At 47.1% G+C, this 14,215-nt stretch overlaps 1 protein-coding gene across 3 annotated transcripts in view; it reads right to left on the bottom strand.

Annotated features, from left to right (window-relative positions):
- LOC139265112 (short transient receptor potential channel 5-like) overlaps nucleotides 1–7,010 on the bottom strand; it is a 106,905-nt gene extending 99,895 nt beyond the window's left edge. For all 3 annotated transcript variants that reach the window (XM_070882017.1, XM_070882018.1, XM_070882019.1), the window contains exon 1: nucleotides 6,633–7,010. In XM_070882017.1, coding sequence (XP_070738118.1) covers nucleotides 6,633–7,010 — 378 coding nt within the window. The remainder of the gene's footprint in view (nucleotides 1–6,632) is intronic.
- Between the last annotated feature and the right edge of the window lie 7,205 nt (nucleotides 7,011–14,215).

Here is a 14,215-nt window from a genome sequence, read left to right as displayed (position 1 = left end):
TCTATCCCGTCTAAAAACTCTGTAACCAGGAATGTTGAGCTGCCATACCTGCCCTTCTTTCAGCCATGTTTCAGTAATAGCTATAATAAATATCATATTCCTGTGTCTATCTGTACTCTCAACTCATCTGCCTTATTCCCTAGACTCCTTTCATTTAAGTATATACCATTTAGCACTGCCAACTTCCCATGTTGTCTATTTTCTGTCTGTTTCCTCTACCTTCCAAAATCACTTTCTAATTTTCTGCTTTCCAATTCTAGCTTTGCTTCTCTCCCTTTTGAATTTACTCTCAGGTTCCCATCTCCCTGCCAAGCTAGTTTAAACCCTCCCCAACAGCACTAGCAATCCATGTAACCCGTCCGGCTTGTACAGCTCCCACCTCCCACAGAAATGGTCCAAATGCCTCAGGATGTCAGATGAGGACAGGTTAGGTTCCACAGTGAAATAGTTCACCACACTCCCTGTCAAGGTTCACACATGAATAATGATCACCTGGTGGAGGTACCAAAGGCCTTCTGGTGCCTTTGGAACCATACCCCGTAATGGTGAACGCCTTCAGGAAAGGAAGAAAAATAATTGGTGAGGGGAAAAAAAAATCTGTTTTTTTAAATAAGCTTTATATTCCCACACAAACGATGTCACAGTGGCTTAGTGACGTAATCAGATAGTTAACTTTAATTGTGCGGCCTGAGGTACTATAAACATATTCATGAATGTTTGGAGCCATAGAAACGATATGAATGTTTGAAAATGTAATGAGTCACACAATAAATATTTCAAGAAAAAAATGTCTTTCTCTATTTCTTCCCCAGATTAAATACCCTTCCATAACAATGAGGATGTGTGGCCTATCTACAAGTAATATTCGCGCCACACAAGTTCCAGGCAATAACCATCCCCAACTAGCGAGTGTCTAACCACCTCCCCTTGATATTCAATGGCATTACCATCGCTGAATCCCCCACCATCAATATCCTGGGGATCACCATTGACTAGAAACTTAACTGGACCAGCCACATAAATTCTGAGGCAGCAGAAGCAGGTCAGAGGCTGCGTATTCTGTGGCAAATGTCTCGCCTCCTGACTCCCCAAAGCCTTTCCACCATCTACAAGGCACAAGTCAGGAGTGTGTTGGAATACTCTCCACTTGATGAATGCAGCTCCAACAACACTCAAGAAGCTCGACGCCATCCAGGACAAAGCAGCCCGTTTGATTGACACCCCATCCACCACCTTCAACATTCATTCCCTCCACCACCGATGCACCGTGGCTGCAGTGTGCACCATCTATAAGATGCACTGCAGCAACTTGCTAACACTTCTTCGGCAGCACCTCCGAAACCCGGGATCTCTACCGCCCAGCAGGACAAGGGCAGCAGGCACATAGGAACACCACCACCTCCAAACTCCCCTCCAAGTATATCGCCGTTCCTTCATCATCACTGGGTCAAAATCGTGGAACTCCCTCCCGAACAGCATTGTGGGAGTACATTCACCACGCGGACTGCAGCGGTTCAAGTAGGCGGATCACCACCACCTTCTCAAAGACAAATAGGGATGGACAATAAATGCTGGTCTTGCCAGTGATGCCCAAATCCTGGAACAATTAAAAAAAAATACAGGCCTCTACCAATGCCAGTCTATAACCTGATGCAGCAACATGATTTGGGCTCACCCGTCCTCTTATTGGGGATAAAAAAATCAATTTTGGCAGGAGCACAAAATGAACAGCAGTAGATTAGCCGCCCATCGTAAACCTCACTAGATGGTGTATAACGGCCAGCCAATCTGATAATGCCTGTGTTGGGCACCTGCTGAAGTTGCGTTTTACCCCCATGAGGATGTGTTTTACAGCTACTTGGCAGCTCTCCAAAGGGCCTCCCTGAGGTTGGGAACTTGCAGTGAGTGGCAGTGATGGAACCACCCTCCTCCCTTTTTTTCCTTAACTTCCACCAGTAAGGGTGAGCACAGCTCACTCACAATTGTCAGCCTCGCTTACTCACAGAAATAAAAGCCATATAACATGAGAAAGCATTTGGTGTATCAGGAAATTAGGTTAATGTCTTGCAGTCACTAGATCATAAGGTCATAAAATACTTAGGGATGAGGAAGGGTATTTGGCCCTTCTAATTCATCCATCCAGAATACCCTCTCCCCATTGCTGCATCTAATCATTTCTTAAGTGATTCTAGGTTTTCACCTCCTCCACTCTGTCCCAAATTCCATACCAAGTGTAGATTTCTCTCTTCCTGATATCAGTCCTAAAGTTATCTTGTACTAATTCAAACCTTTGTTCCCTTGTCCGACTCACCCAGTCTAATTTATAGTAGTGTTTTGGATGAACCGTTTCCATACCATTTACTATCTTACATACCTCTATAACATCACCTCTCGGATGCCTCCTTTCCAGGCTAAAAAACCTGTCTCTCCAGCTTTTCCTCATAACCTGCGAGACTAGCAATCAGCCTCATGGCTCTTCTCTGCACTGCAGCTAGGGCTCGAATGTCTCCCTTATTTCTTGGCAACCAGAGCCCTGACTTCTATTCTACTATTTTGGCTATGTAGTTCAATATTCTATTGGCTTTGTTGATGTCTGCTCTGCATTAGTTGGACATGTTGAGTGTTGAGCCTTCTCAGGCTCTTGGGCCTCTTTCAATTTCATCCTTATCTATTTCAGCACTATTCATGGAGTATGTATGTTGCGCATTACTCCTTCCTTTATACAATACTTTACACTTGTGTGCATTAACATAGAAACATAGAAACATAGAAAATAGGTGCAGGAGTAGGCCATTCGGCCCTTCGAGCCTGCACTGCCATTCAATGAGTTCATGGCTGAACATGCAACTTCAGTACCCCATTCCTGCTTTCTCGCCATACCCCTTGATCCCCCTAGTAGTAAGGACTACATCTAACTCCTTGAATATATTTAGTGAATTTGCCTCAACAACTTTCTGTGGTAGAGAATTCCACAGGTTCACCACTCTCTGGGTGAAGAAGTTTCTCCTCATCTCGGTCCTAAATGGCTTATCCCTTATCCTTATGCTGTGACCCCTGGTTCTGGACTTCCCCAACATTGGGAACATTCTTCCTGCATCTACCCTGTCTAACCCCGTCAGAATTTTAAACGTTTCTATGAGATCCCCTCTCATTCGTCTGAACTCCAGTGAATACAAGCCCAGTCTTTCTTGATATGTCAGTCCCGCCATCCCGGGAATCAGTCTGGTGAGCCTTCGCTGCACTCCCTCAATAGCAAAAACTGTACACAATACTCCAGGTGTGGCCTCACCAAGGCCCTGTACAACTGTAGTAACACCTCCCTGCCCCTGTACTCAAATCCCCTCGCTATGAAGGCCAACATGCCATTTGCTTTTTTAACCGCCTGCTGTACCTGCATGTCAACCTTCAATGACTGATGTACCATGACACCCAGGTCTCGTTGCACCTCCCCTTTTCCTAATCTGTCACCATTCAGATAATAGTCTGTCTCTCTGTTTTTACCACCAAAGTGGATAACGTCACATTTATCCATATTATACTTTATCTGCCATGCATTTGCCCACTCGCCTAACCTATCCAAGTCACTCTGCAGCCTCATAGCATCCTCCTCGCAGCTCACACTGCCACCCAACTTAGTGTCATCCGCAAATTTGGAGATACTACATTTAATCCCCTCGTCTAAATCATTAATGTACAATGTAAACAGCTGGGGCCCCAGCACAGAACCTTGCGGTACCCCACTAGTCACTGCCTGCCATTCTGAAAAGTACCCATTTACTCCTATTCTTTGCTTCCTGTCTGACAACCAGTTCTCAATCCACGTCAGCACACTACCCTCAATCCCATGTGCTTTAACTTTGCACATTAATCTCTTGTGTGGGACCTTGTCGAAAGCCTTCTGAAAGTCCAAATACACCACATCAACTGGTTCTCCCTTGTCCACTCTACTGAAAACATCCTCAAAAAATTCCAGAAGATTTGTCAAGCATGATTTCCCTTTCACAAATCCATGCTGACTTGGACCTATCATGTCACCTCTTTCCAAATGCTCTGCTATGACATCCTTAATAATTGATTCCATCATTTTACCCACTACCAATGTCAGGTCTATAATTCCCTGTTTTCTCTCTCCCTCCTTTTTTAAAAAGTGGGGTTACATTGACTACCCTCCACTCCATAGGAACTGATCCAGAGTCTATGGAATGTTGGAAAATGACTGTTAATGCATCCGCTATTTCCAAGGCCACCTCCTTAAGTACTCTGGGATGCAGACCATCAGGCCCTGGGGATTTATCGGCCTTCAGTTCCATCAATTTCACCAACAAAATTTCCCGACTAATAAGGATTTCCCTCAGTTCCTCCTTCTTACTAGACCCTCTGACCCCCTTTTTATCCGGAAGGTTGTTTGTGTCCTCCTTAGTGAATACCGAACCAAAGTACTTGTTCAATTGGTCTGCCATTTCTTTGTTCCCAGTTATGACTTCCCCTGATTCTGACTGCAGGGGACCTTCATTTGTCTTTACTAACCTTTTTCTCTTTACATATATATAGAAGCTTCTGCAGTCCATTTTAATGTTCCCTGCAAGCTTCCTCTCGAACTCTATTTTCCCTGCCCTAATCAAACCCTTCGTCCTCCTCTGCTGAGTTCTAAATTTCTCCCAGTCCCCGGGTTCGCTGCTATTTCTGGTCAATTTGTATGCCACTTCCTTGGCTTTAATACTATCCTTGATTTCCCTTGATAGCCACGGTTGAGCCACCTTCCCTTTTTTATTTTTACGCCAGACAGGGATGTACAATTGTTGTAGTTCACCCATGCGGTCTCTAAATGTCTGCCATTGCCCATCCACTGTCAACTCCTTAAGCATCATTCGCCAATCTATCCTAGCCAATTCACGCCTCATACCTTCAAAGTTTCATCTGCCATTGTTTGGCCTACACATGTTTTATTTAAATTATTCTGTAATTTGTGGCCTGTCACTTTCAATTTCAATTTGATACCATCTGCAAATTTGACCAATTTGTATTAACTTTCTGCATCCAATGTTGTAAATTGAATGTGGGTACCACTATAGCCTGTTTTCAATCTACTGGTACCTCCGCAGTGTTCATTAAATCTTTCATGATGATTTTCAATGCCTAACAAATCCCCTCGCTAGTCTCCGTTGACACTCTCAGATAAATACAATCTTACCCTGGAGATTTTCTTATTTTAAGCCCTTGTAGCTTATCTAGGGCCTCCATCTCATTTTGTTTCAAGCCCATTTTTAGCTTTTCACGTTCTCGTTATGGACTCCAGTATTGAACTGTACATTTACCTGAGAACTCAGTTTGAGAGTGGAAGCTTGTCTTCCTCCATTTTGAGGGACTGCCTATGATGATGATGTAGTATCAAAAGGTTACTTTACTGTTATCTTTGTTGTTTTTCCTGAGGCTCTCCAGGTCTCTCTGATCAATCTTTTGATGTGTTTCTGCATATTTATCCCATTGAACCCTTAACCCTTTTATCCCCTGCTAGATTTGTAGAAGTACTTAGTCCGCTTTATTGCACTTTTAAATTATTTGTTAATCCATTTACGGCCATGCTTGTTTTATCTGAGTTTGGTGATCGTAGTCACGCTGAGGAGTTCAGGATTAATTGGCAGACAAATTGGACCCCGTCACACCTGTTTTTCAGAAATGGGCAGAACGGGGGCACAAAGCACCAATTTCATAGTGACCCCAAATTGGTCTGGATGATTGTTTGGATGCCGCTGGCGGCCAGCTAAAACAGGAGTTCGGCCCTTTTCATATGCAAATGAGGGGCCTTACACCTGTTTTAGGATCTCTCTCCTACATTGGATGGTGCTGGGCCTGTTCCTCTCAGGATTCTTCAGCAGTCTCTGTGACTAGGCAGCAGCTGCCAACAAGAAACCAAGCACATTTGTTTTTTAAGGTCTGCCGTGGAGCCAGGAGGAGCAGGTGTGGTCCTTGGCGGCTCCTGATTTCCTGCTCCTCTTGGCCCCACAACAACTCTGAGAGCCACGGCCAGCCTGCAAGCAGCCCTCACCATGCTGTCTTTCTGGCCCACCCCTGGGACTTTCCTCAGGATCACTGCCGGTGAGGCAAGCACCCCCAAAATTGATCCCCTTGGAACGGGCGAGCTGCTTCAGGAGGCACAACAGGCACTGTCAGCTCACCCAAATTATTGAATGAAGGCCCGAGGCCCAATTTATGGCAAATCGTGGGCCTCCCGACTTAGTCTGTGAGCCCTTGGTATTAGCCCAAAAACAGGTCATAAACTATTTTAAACCCATTGTTTTTTTTAATGTTAGTATTTAAAGTTGTTTCCCCTTCCAGTTCCCTATCTAAGTGCTCCATTATCATGCAGTGCATTCTGGAAGCAGGGTGATCAAGGGACCTTCTCCTAGGCTGCTCCGTATCTAGGAGGTGACCTGAGGTGGCCAGCCTATATAAAAAAATGGCTGACGTGAGGAGCAATGGAGAAACTCGCCATGAGGAAGAATCACGCGTGTGAACATGAGTCCCATCACGCTGTCGCACAGAGTTTGGCATCCAGTCTGTTGCCTCACCATGCCACTCTGCAGGATCACATATTCCAACATGCTGACACCAATAGTAAGTAGATTCATTACCTGCTTTTCTCCGCTTGGCTTTCGGTAATGCAGCAGAAGCTCGACAGCTCCAACAACCTCCTTTCGAATTGCATAGAGCAATGCGTCCCCGACATACACACTGAAACTCAGGAGCAGCTCCATGATCTCCAAGTTCTCATTTTCAATTGCAATGAGGAGTGCGCTCCGTCCCAGAGGATCTGTGCAGTTGATATTGATATTAAAGTAGATCTCAGCTTCCTCCAGAGCCTGTTTCACACTGGCATAGTCCCCCTTTTCCACCGCATTCAGATAAGCCTTTTCCTCCAGCGAGAGCTCATTCTCTGCACGCACTATCTGCAATGGAATCCGGTCTATGTATGGAGAATAGTTGACCTTTTTGTAGTACAGCTGGGCCATTGTTCATTGTGCCACATGGACCCTGTTTTAAAATGAGAAAATGAAAATTCTGGAATGTTAGCTTAGCTTTTAGAGTAGAACTGATTCAAATATGACTTTCTGAATGCTAGGAAGCGTTTTTATTAAAAGAGCTGCATTAGCTGATCTCATTTGGGGCAGTGGTGGTGGTGGGGGGCGGGAGGCAGTGGTGGGGGGGGTGCGGGAAGGCAGTGATGGTGGTGGGGGGCGGGAGGGCAGTGGTGGTGGGGGGGCGGGAGGGCAGTGGTGGTGGGAGGGGGTGGGGGGGCTGTGATGGTGGTGGGGGGGCGGGGGGGCAGTGGTGGGGGGGGCGGGAGGCAGTGGTGGTGGGGGGGGCGGGGGGGCAGTGGTGGTGGTGGGGGGCGGGAGGGCAGTGGTGGTGGGGGGGGCGGGAGGGCAGTGGTGGTGGGGGGGGCGGGGGGGGCAGTGGTGGTGGTGGGGGGCGGGAGGGCAGTGGTGGGGGGGGGCGGGAGGGCAGTGGTGGTGGGGGGGCGGGGGGGCAGTGGTGGTGGTGGGGGGTGGGAGGGCAGTGGTGGGGGGGGGCGGGAGGGCAGTGGTGGTGGGGGGGCGGGGGGACAGTGGTGGTGGTGGGGGGCGGGAGGGCAGTGGTGGGGGGGGGCGGGAGGGCAGTGGTGGTGGGGGGGGCGGGAGGGCAGTGGTGGGGGGGGCGGAGGGGCAGTGGTGGTGGGGGGGGCGGGAGGCAGTGGTGGTGGGGGGGCGGGAGGGCAGTGGTGGTGGTGGTGGGGGGCGGGAGGGCAGTGGTGGGGGGGGCGGGAGGGCAGTGGTGGTGGGGGGGCGGGGGGGCAGTGGTGGTGGTGGGGGGCGGGAGGGCAGTGGTGGGGGGGGCGGGAGGGCAGTGGTGGTGGGGGGGGCGGGAGGGCAGTGGTGGTGGGGGGGGCGGGGGGCAGTGATGGGGGGAGCGGGGGGGCAGTGGTGGTGGGGGGGCGGAGGGGCAGTGGTGGTGGGGGGGACGGGAGGCAGTGGTGGTGGGGGGCAGTGATAGTGGTGGGGGGCAGGGGTGATGATGGGGGGCGGGGAGCAGTGGTGGTGGGGGGCAGGGGGGCAGTGGTGGTGGGTGGCGGGGGCAGTGGTGGTGGGGGGGGCGGGGTCAGTGGTGATGGTACTGGGGGGTGGGGGGGCAGTGGTGGTGGGGGGTGAGGGGGCAGTGGTGGTGGGGGGCGGGGGGGCAGTGATGGTGGGGGGGCGGGGGCAGTGGTGGTGTTAGTGGAGGGTGGGGGAACAGTGATGGTGGTGGGGGGCAGGGAGGCAGTGGTGGTGGGGGGCGGGGGGGCAGCAGTGGTGGGGGGGGTGGGGGGGCAGTGTTGGTGGGGGGGAAGTGATGGTGGTGGGCGGGGTCAGTGGTGGTGGGGGCGGGGTCAGTGGTGGTGGGGGGGCAGTGATGGTGGTGGGGGTGGGGCAGTGGTGGTGGGGGTGGGGGGGCAGTGATGGTGGGGTCGGGACAGTGGTGGTGGGGGCAGGGGCAGTGGTTGGGGGGAGGGGTCAGTGGTGATGAGGGCGGGGTCAGTGGTGATGGGGGCGGGGGCAGTGGTGGGGGGCGGGGTCAGTAGTGGTGGGGGCGGGGGGGCAGTGGTGATGGGATCGGGACAGTGGTTGTGGGGTCGGGGGCAGTGGTGGTGGGGGGCGGGGGGGCAGTGGTGGTGGGGGGGCGGGGTCAGTGGTGATGGGGTCGGGACAGTGGTGGTGGGGGGCGGGGTCAGTGGTGGTGGGGGCGGGGGGCAGTGGTGATGGGGTCGGGACAGTGGTGGTGGGGGCGGGGGGGCAGTGGTGATGGGGTCGGGACAGTGGTGGTGGGGGGCGGGGGGGCAGTGGTGATGAGGTCGGGACAGTGGTGGTGGGGGCGGGGGGGCAGTGGTGGTGGGGGGGCGGGGTCAGTGGTGATGGGGTCGGGACAGTGGTGGTGGGGGGCGGGGTCAGTGGTGGTGGGGGCGGGGGGCAGTGGTGATGGGGTCGGGACAGTGGTGGTGAGGGCGGGGGCAGTGGTGGTGGGGGGCGGGGGGGCAGTGATGGTGGGATCGGGGGCAGTGGTGGGGTACGGGTCAGTGGTGATGGTGGTGGAGGTGGGGTGGTGGGGCGGGGTGGTGGCAGTGATGGACATGGTGTGGGGGGCGGGGTGGATAAGCCACTTACAATGCAACAGCTCTACAAACCTGTGAGCATACTCATAGGTGTATACATTACAGGCCACATTTTGTTTTTTTTTTAAGTTGCCTTTTGGGGGAAGAGCAAAACTTTGCAGAACCATTTCTTAGAGAATGACATGGGTTTGGTCGAGTCCACTTGGTCTTTCGAATGATTCAGCTTAGGGCCAACAATTCCGGACTCCCCGGGTCCGTACGGCGTTCCTACAGACCCGGGAAGGCATCGTAAATGCTGGTTTCCAGCGAGCAATGCGCTGGAAACCGGCATTTCCAATCTGTCAAGTTTCTGTCTTGACAAATGGCCGCATCTCGGAACGAGGACACTTGTAAGTGGAAATTTCTGATACTTACGCTTACAAATGTCCTCAAAAAACCTGCGCCTTAAAAAGAAGGCGCATAGTCTACTTTTACAGGTGCAAGTATTTAAAAAAACACAAAAACATATAAAAATAAAGTTATTAAAACATATTTTATCATTAAAAACCCTCCCCACAATGGTAAGTTTATTTTAAAAAACTTTTTTAAAAATCGGGAAATTATTTTTTTTAAAGACATTAATAACTTTAATTTAAATGAATGTAGTATAATTATTTTCTATTTTTTATTAGTGTTTTGGGTGTTTGGGGCTGTGTTTTGGGTGTTTGGAGCTGTGTTTTGGGTGTTTCGGGCTCTATCACAGTCATAGTGATAGGAGTTTAGGACCCTGCAGAATGCCTATTAACATGATACTTCACCTGATTGGCTGCCCAAAGCCATGTGACTCCAATTGTAGGCCTGCGCACACATCGACGTGTACGCGCTGCGACTGGCAGTTAGGAGAGGCCTCAGCATCGGAAAGTCAAACGTGGACAGCAGCTTAAGGTAGGTGTGTATTTTTTCTCTAAAATGCCCGCGGGGAGGCCAAAACGGAATTTCACGGCCAATATTTTTATTTTCTCCCATGGTTCATATTCTTATGACCTCTTTCTAGGTCCCACCATGTAAGCTCATAAACGAATGATCGATTTAAAATAATAATAGGATTGGTCAGAGTCAACATGGATTTATGAAAGGGAAATCAGGTTTGACAAATTTGTTAGAGGTTTTTGCGGTTGTAATTAACAGAATAGATAAGGGGGAACCATTGGATGTGGTGTATTTGGATTTTCAGAAGGCATTCAATAAGATGCCACACAAGAGGTTATTAAGCAAAATTAGGGCTCATGGGATTGGGGTAATATACTAGCATGGATTGAGGATTGGTTAACGAACAGAAAACAGAGAGTAGGAAGAAATGGGTCATTTTCAGGTTGGCAGACTGTTACTAGTGGGGATCAGTACTTGGGCCTCAGCTATTCACAATCTATATCAATGATCTGGATGAGGGGACCAAATGTAATATATTCAAGTTTGCTGATAATACAAATCTAGGTGGGAATGTAAGTTGTGAGGAGGCTGCAAAGAGACTTCAAGGGGATATAGACAGACTAAGTGAGTGGACAACAACATGGCAAATGGAATATAATGTGTAGAAATGTGAAGTTATCCACTTTGGTCGGAGAAACTACTTGGCTCCGCTCGTTAGTTACCTAGATGAATTTGGTTGAAGTTTTGGAAAAACTAACACAAGGAATTGCTGCCAAGAAACTGAATTGTGCTACAGTTTACCATAAGAAGAAAGATGCTGTGAGTCATGTCAAATATGTTCTCAAGCGTGGAGGTGGGTTAAGCTGAGTATTTCAAAGTTATTTCACAGACTATGCCATGATGGCACTCATAAGACTGTTTGCTAATTGTGTGACAATGTCATTGCCTGTAAAATTGTTCAATACAAACTGTATCAATGGAAAATACAGAGTGTAAAATGTCATAATAGAGGCTGTGATGCTGTGATGTGCTACCACACTTCTCAATTTCTCTTTCAACTCAGCACATTGAAATATAATTTTACTGTTCATTTTCAGCTTCCTCTCACGATTTGGCTTCTTGAACATAATCCTCCCCAATGAATACTGTCAAAAATGTCATTACTCAGCCCCACTACATTTGCACTAAAGCAAACTGCAAAGATTGGATACCAATTTTTCAAGTAAAGGCTATGATTTGATGGCTAGGTGGAATTAACAGAAAATTCGAGACCATTGTCTGATATTTCATCTAATATCTGAAAAAACAAAGCTGAATTGCTACATAACCCAATGATATGGACCAGATGGGCTGTGTTGCTGTTGCTCACTTATATTAAAAAAAATTGCTGGAAAAACATCACATTACAAGATTGCACACATTCGGGATTGTGTTACAAGCCAGTAACACATTAAAGAGCTCAGATGGACTTGGAAGTACTTTATCAATGTCATCTGAACCCCAAGAGCAATGTAACACAGATTTATAGGTACTGTTCTGTATTATATATGTCGATGTACTGACTATTTGACAAAAATCAATAGCAATGTTGAATTGAAAATACCTTGGCCACAGACACTCAACTATTATATGACTCAAAAAGCTGTAGTGTTACTGCATTACATGATTCATACTATTGTGCTTCGATCTGCATGGTTTATAACTTTAGATCAATGTTGTATTTGTCTAACATCCATGTAATACACTCTACAACTGCTCTCCTTCTCCTATTGAATGTACCATCAGCATGCCGTTGCATTACTGAGCAAATTCTCTTTAATATCTGGAATTCACAGAAAAATTGGAATTTGTAGTGCCTAATGTCTTGCGTACTTTAAATTTAAGAGACTTTCCAAAGCATTTCATATTGTGCTCATATTTATTACATTTTAGTTTCGTAGAACCCATAAATGTTGTTAAAAGCATTGTGGAGAACTGGGCATTAATTAAAAGAGAGACATTTTTTTATATGGGGTGTGTTTTTTTTCTTGACTATTCTAATACTTGTTGAATTGATAAAACTATTATTTGTTATGCACATGATTATTTTCAAAGATTTGTCCAGTGTGAAATCATGATGTGCTCTCAAACCTAGTTCCTCTAGAGTAGTAGTTAGATGACATATCAGGGCCAATTTTCTGTGGTGTTGATGGTGGGAAGATTTTGTAGTGCGATGTATACCCGCTGAGTAGCGTATGCTCGGCCCTAATTAATCTTCCAGGGTTAAACCTAATTATATATTTGCTGCTAGCCCCTGGCACATAATTTACCTATTACAAGGCGTGGGATATTGTAGATTGCTGTACCTAGTTAAAGCAGCTGTAACTGTCATTTAAAGAGCAAGGTAGTTCTTCAAGCAAACCTTTAGAAGGAAGGTTCAATTACCTGTTTGTGGTCCACGGACTTATAACTGAGCACTTGCAAGGCAGAGCACCTAGATTTCCTGACAGATGCAACAAAAATGCAACAGCAGTTTTAGTGCAGCATCAGAAAGGAGGAAAGGAAAAGAGTGGTACATAGCACCTGACAAAATATAGTGCAAAGATCAATGCGATTTGCACTGCCCAGAGTGGGTTGGCACCAAATCAGAAAAATTTGTAGACCTGAAGAAATCAGCCAAGGTTTAGCTGCCCATGTACCTTATACCAAATACACGGACAAATATGTATGTTACGAAGTGTTCCCACACATTAACCACAACCTCACATAAAGAATTTATGTTCCTTTGAATGCTTATCATGCATTCCAAATTGCAATAGGGCACCAATTCTGGCTGTGACTTATCACTGGTACTCTTGGCACATTGAAACTTAAAATGTCAACAAATGTATACAACAAATTCTTCTCACAAAACCTGCTTGTCTGATGCAGTTCATGTACTCACATGCAGGATGGACTCTGGCACGAGTGCCTGGGTGTCACTTTATATCTTCCTGACATTCTCTACATCTCAAAACTACTTGTCTATTTCTATTTCTCCCTGAACACTTTTGCAGAGACCACTTTATAAATCCTTATGATTAAGAGAATAAGATAGTGGCAGACTGTGAAGGTGGAGGCTTCCTCCAAACTGGGGACTAGTACCATTTTTTTCATGCTCTTTCTTATCCACGCACTCACTCATTTTAAGTCAGTAAATTCTCAAGCACAGCCCCACACCACACAGTATATCGTTATTTAAGCAATACTTGACAGGGGAACATTCCTATATTCCTTCTTTTCATTGACCTATAAGTGTCCTCCAAGAAACAGCTAAGTATCCCACTGCCACCCAAGAAACTAACACCATTCTGCATCGCTCTCCGTAATATTTGCCAGCACCAGCACAGGTACACACATCCAGTATTTACAGTGAGTGAACTCGAAAAGGTAGCAGTGGCTGAATCATAGTTTACAGGAGGGGGAGCAAGTGATGATAGCAGAGGAGGACTAGGAACCTACTGCCCAGATGGTATTTAAGAAATACAGCAGTGGAGTGACAGTGGGTAGCTGTGTCATGCTCGTGTTGTTATTCAGTGGGAAAGGGCATGAAAATATCACCTGTTTGATATGTATGTGGCCAGCACATTGGTTGATATTGCAGATGATTTCTCTGCTAACCTAGAAGGAAATGCACTCAGGCATTTGAGGACGGTGCCACTGGAAGGTCCAGTGTTGCAAATTGGATGCAAATGTCTTTACAACAGATGGTACAGCTGTGGAAGTGGTTCTATGCTGACACAGAGTCTGTGGAGGAACTTGTCTGTGGCCATACAGTACTCCAGTTCTGGTGCCTACTAGTCTCCCTGGCATAGCATCTTTCATTTTGTACCACTTCTACCATGAAATACTAACATTTGGGTAACCACAGTAACTCCCATCATTAAGATATATATATTTTTGTCAACTGGCATGGGATTCTGTAGCTTGCAATTAGATGGCTTGTTGCTTCCTTAGTTGGGTTGAAAGTTTTCATGTCCACTCTTCTTTCACCATATTTGCCAGTTCTGCTCAACATTTGCAAATGTTCTAATTGTAGTTGGCTTTCTAGTGATTCTGCAGTCAATATTCAACTGTTTCCATTTCCACTTAAACACTCCCCATATGATCTGGTGCCAAAAAAGGGAAGAAAACAAACCAAAAAGAAAACAAACTAAAAGAAAA

This window comes from Pristiophorus japonicus, chromosome 6 (assembly GCF_044704955.1).
Source record: "Pristiophorus japonicus isolate sPriJap1 chromosome 6, sPriJap1.hap1, whole genome shotgun sequence".
In the NCBI taxonomy this organism is placed as follows: domain Eukaryota; kingdom Metazoa; phylum Chordata; class Chondrichthyes; family Pristiophoridae; genus Pristiophorus; species Pristiophorus japonicus.
Note: the sequence above shows the minus strand (reverse complement) of the source record. Positions and strands in the feature narration are given on the sequence as shown.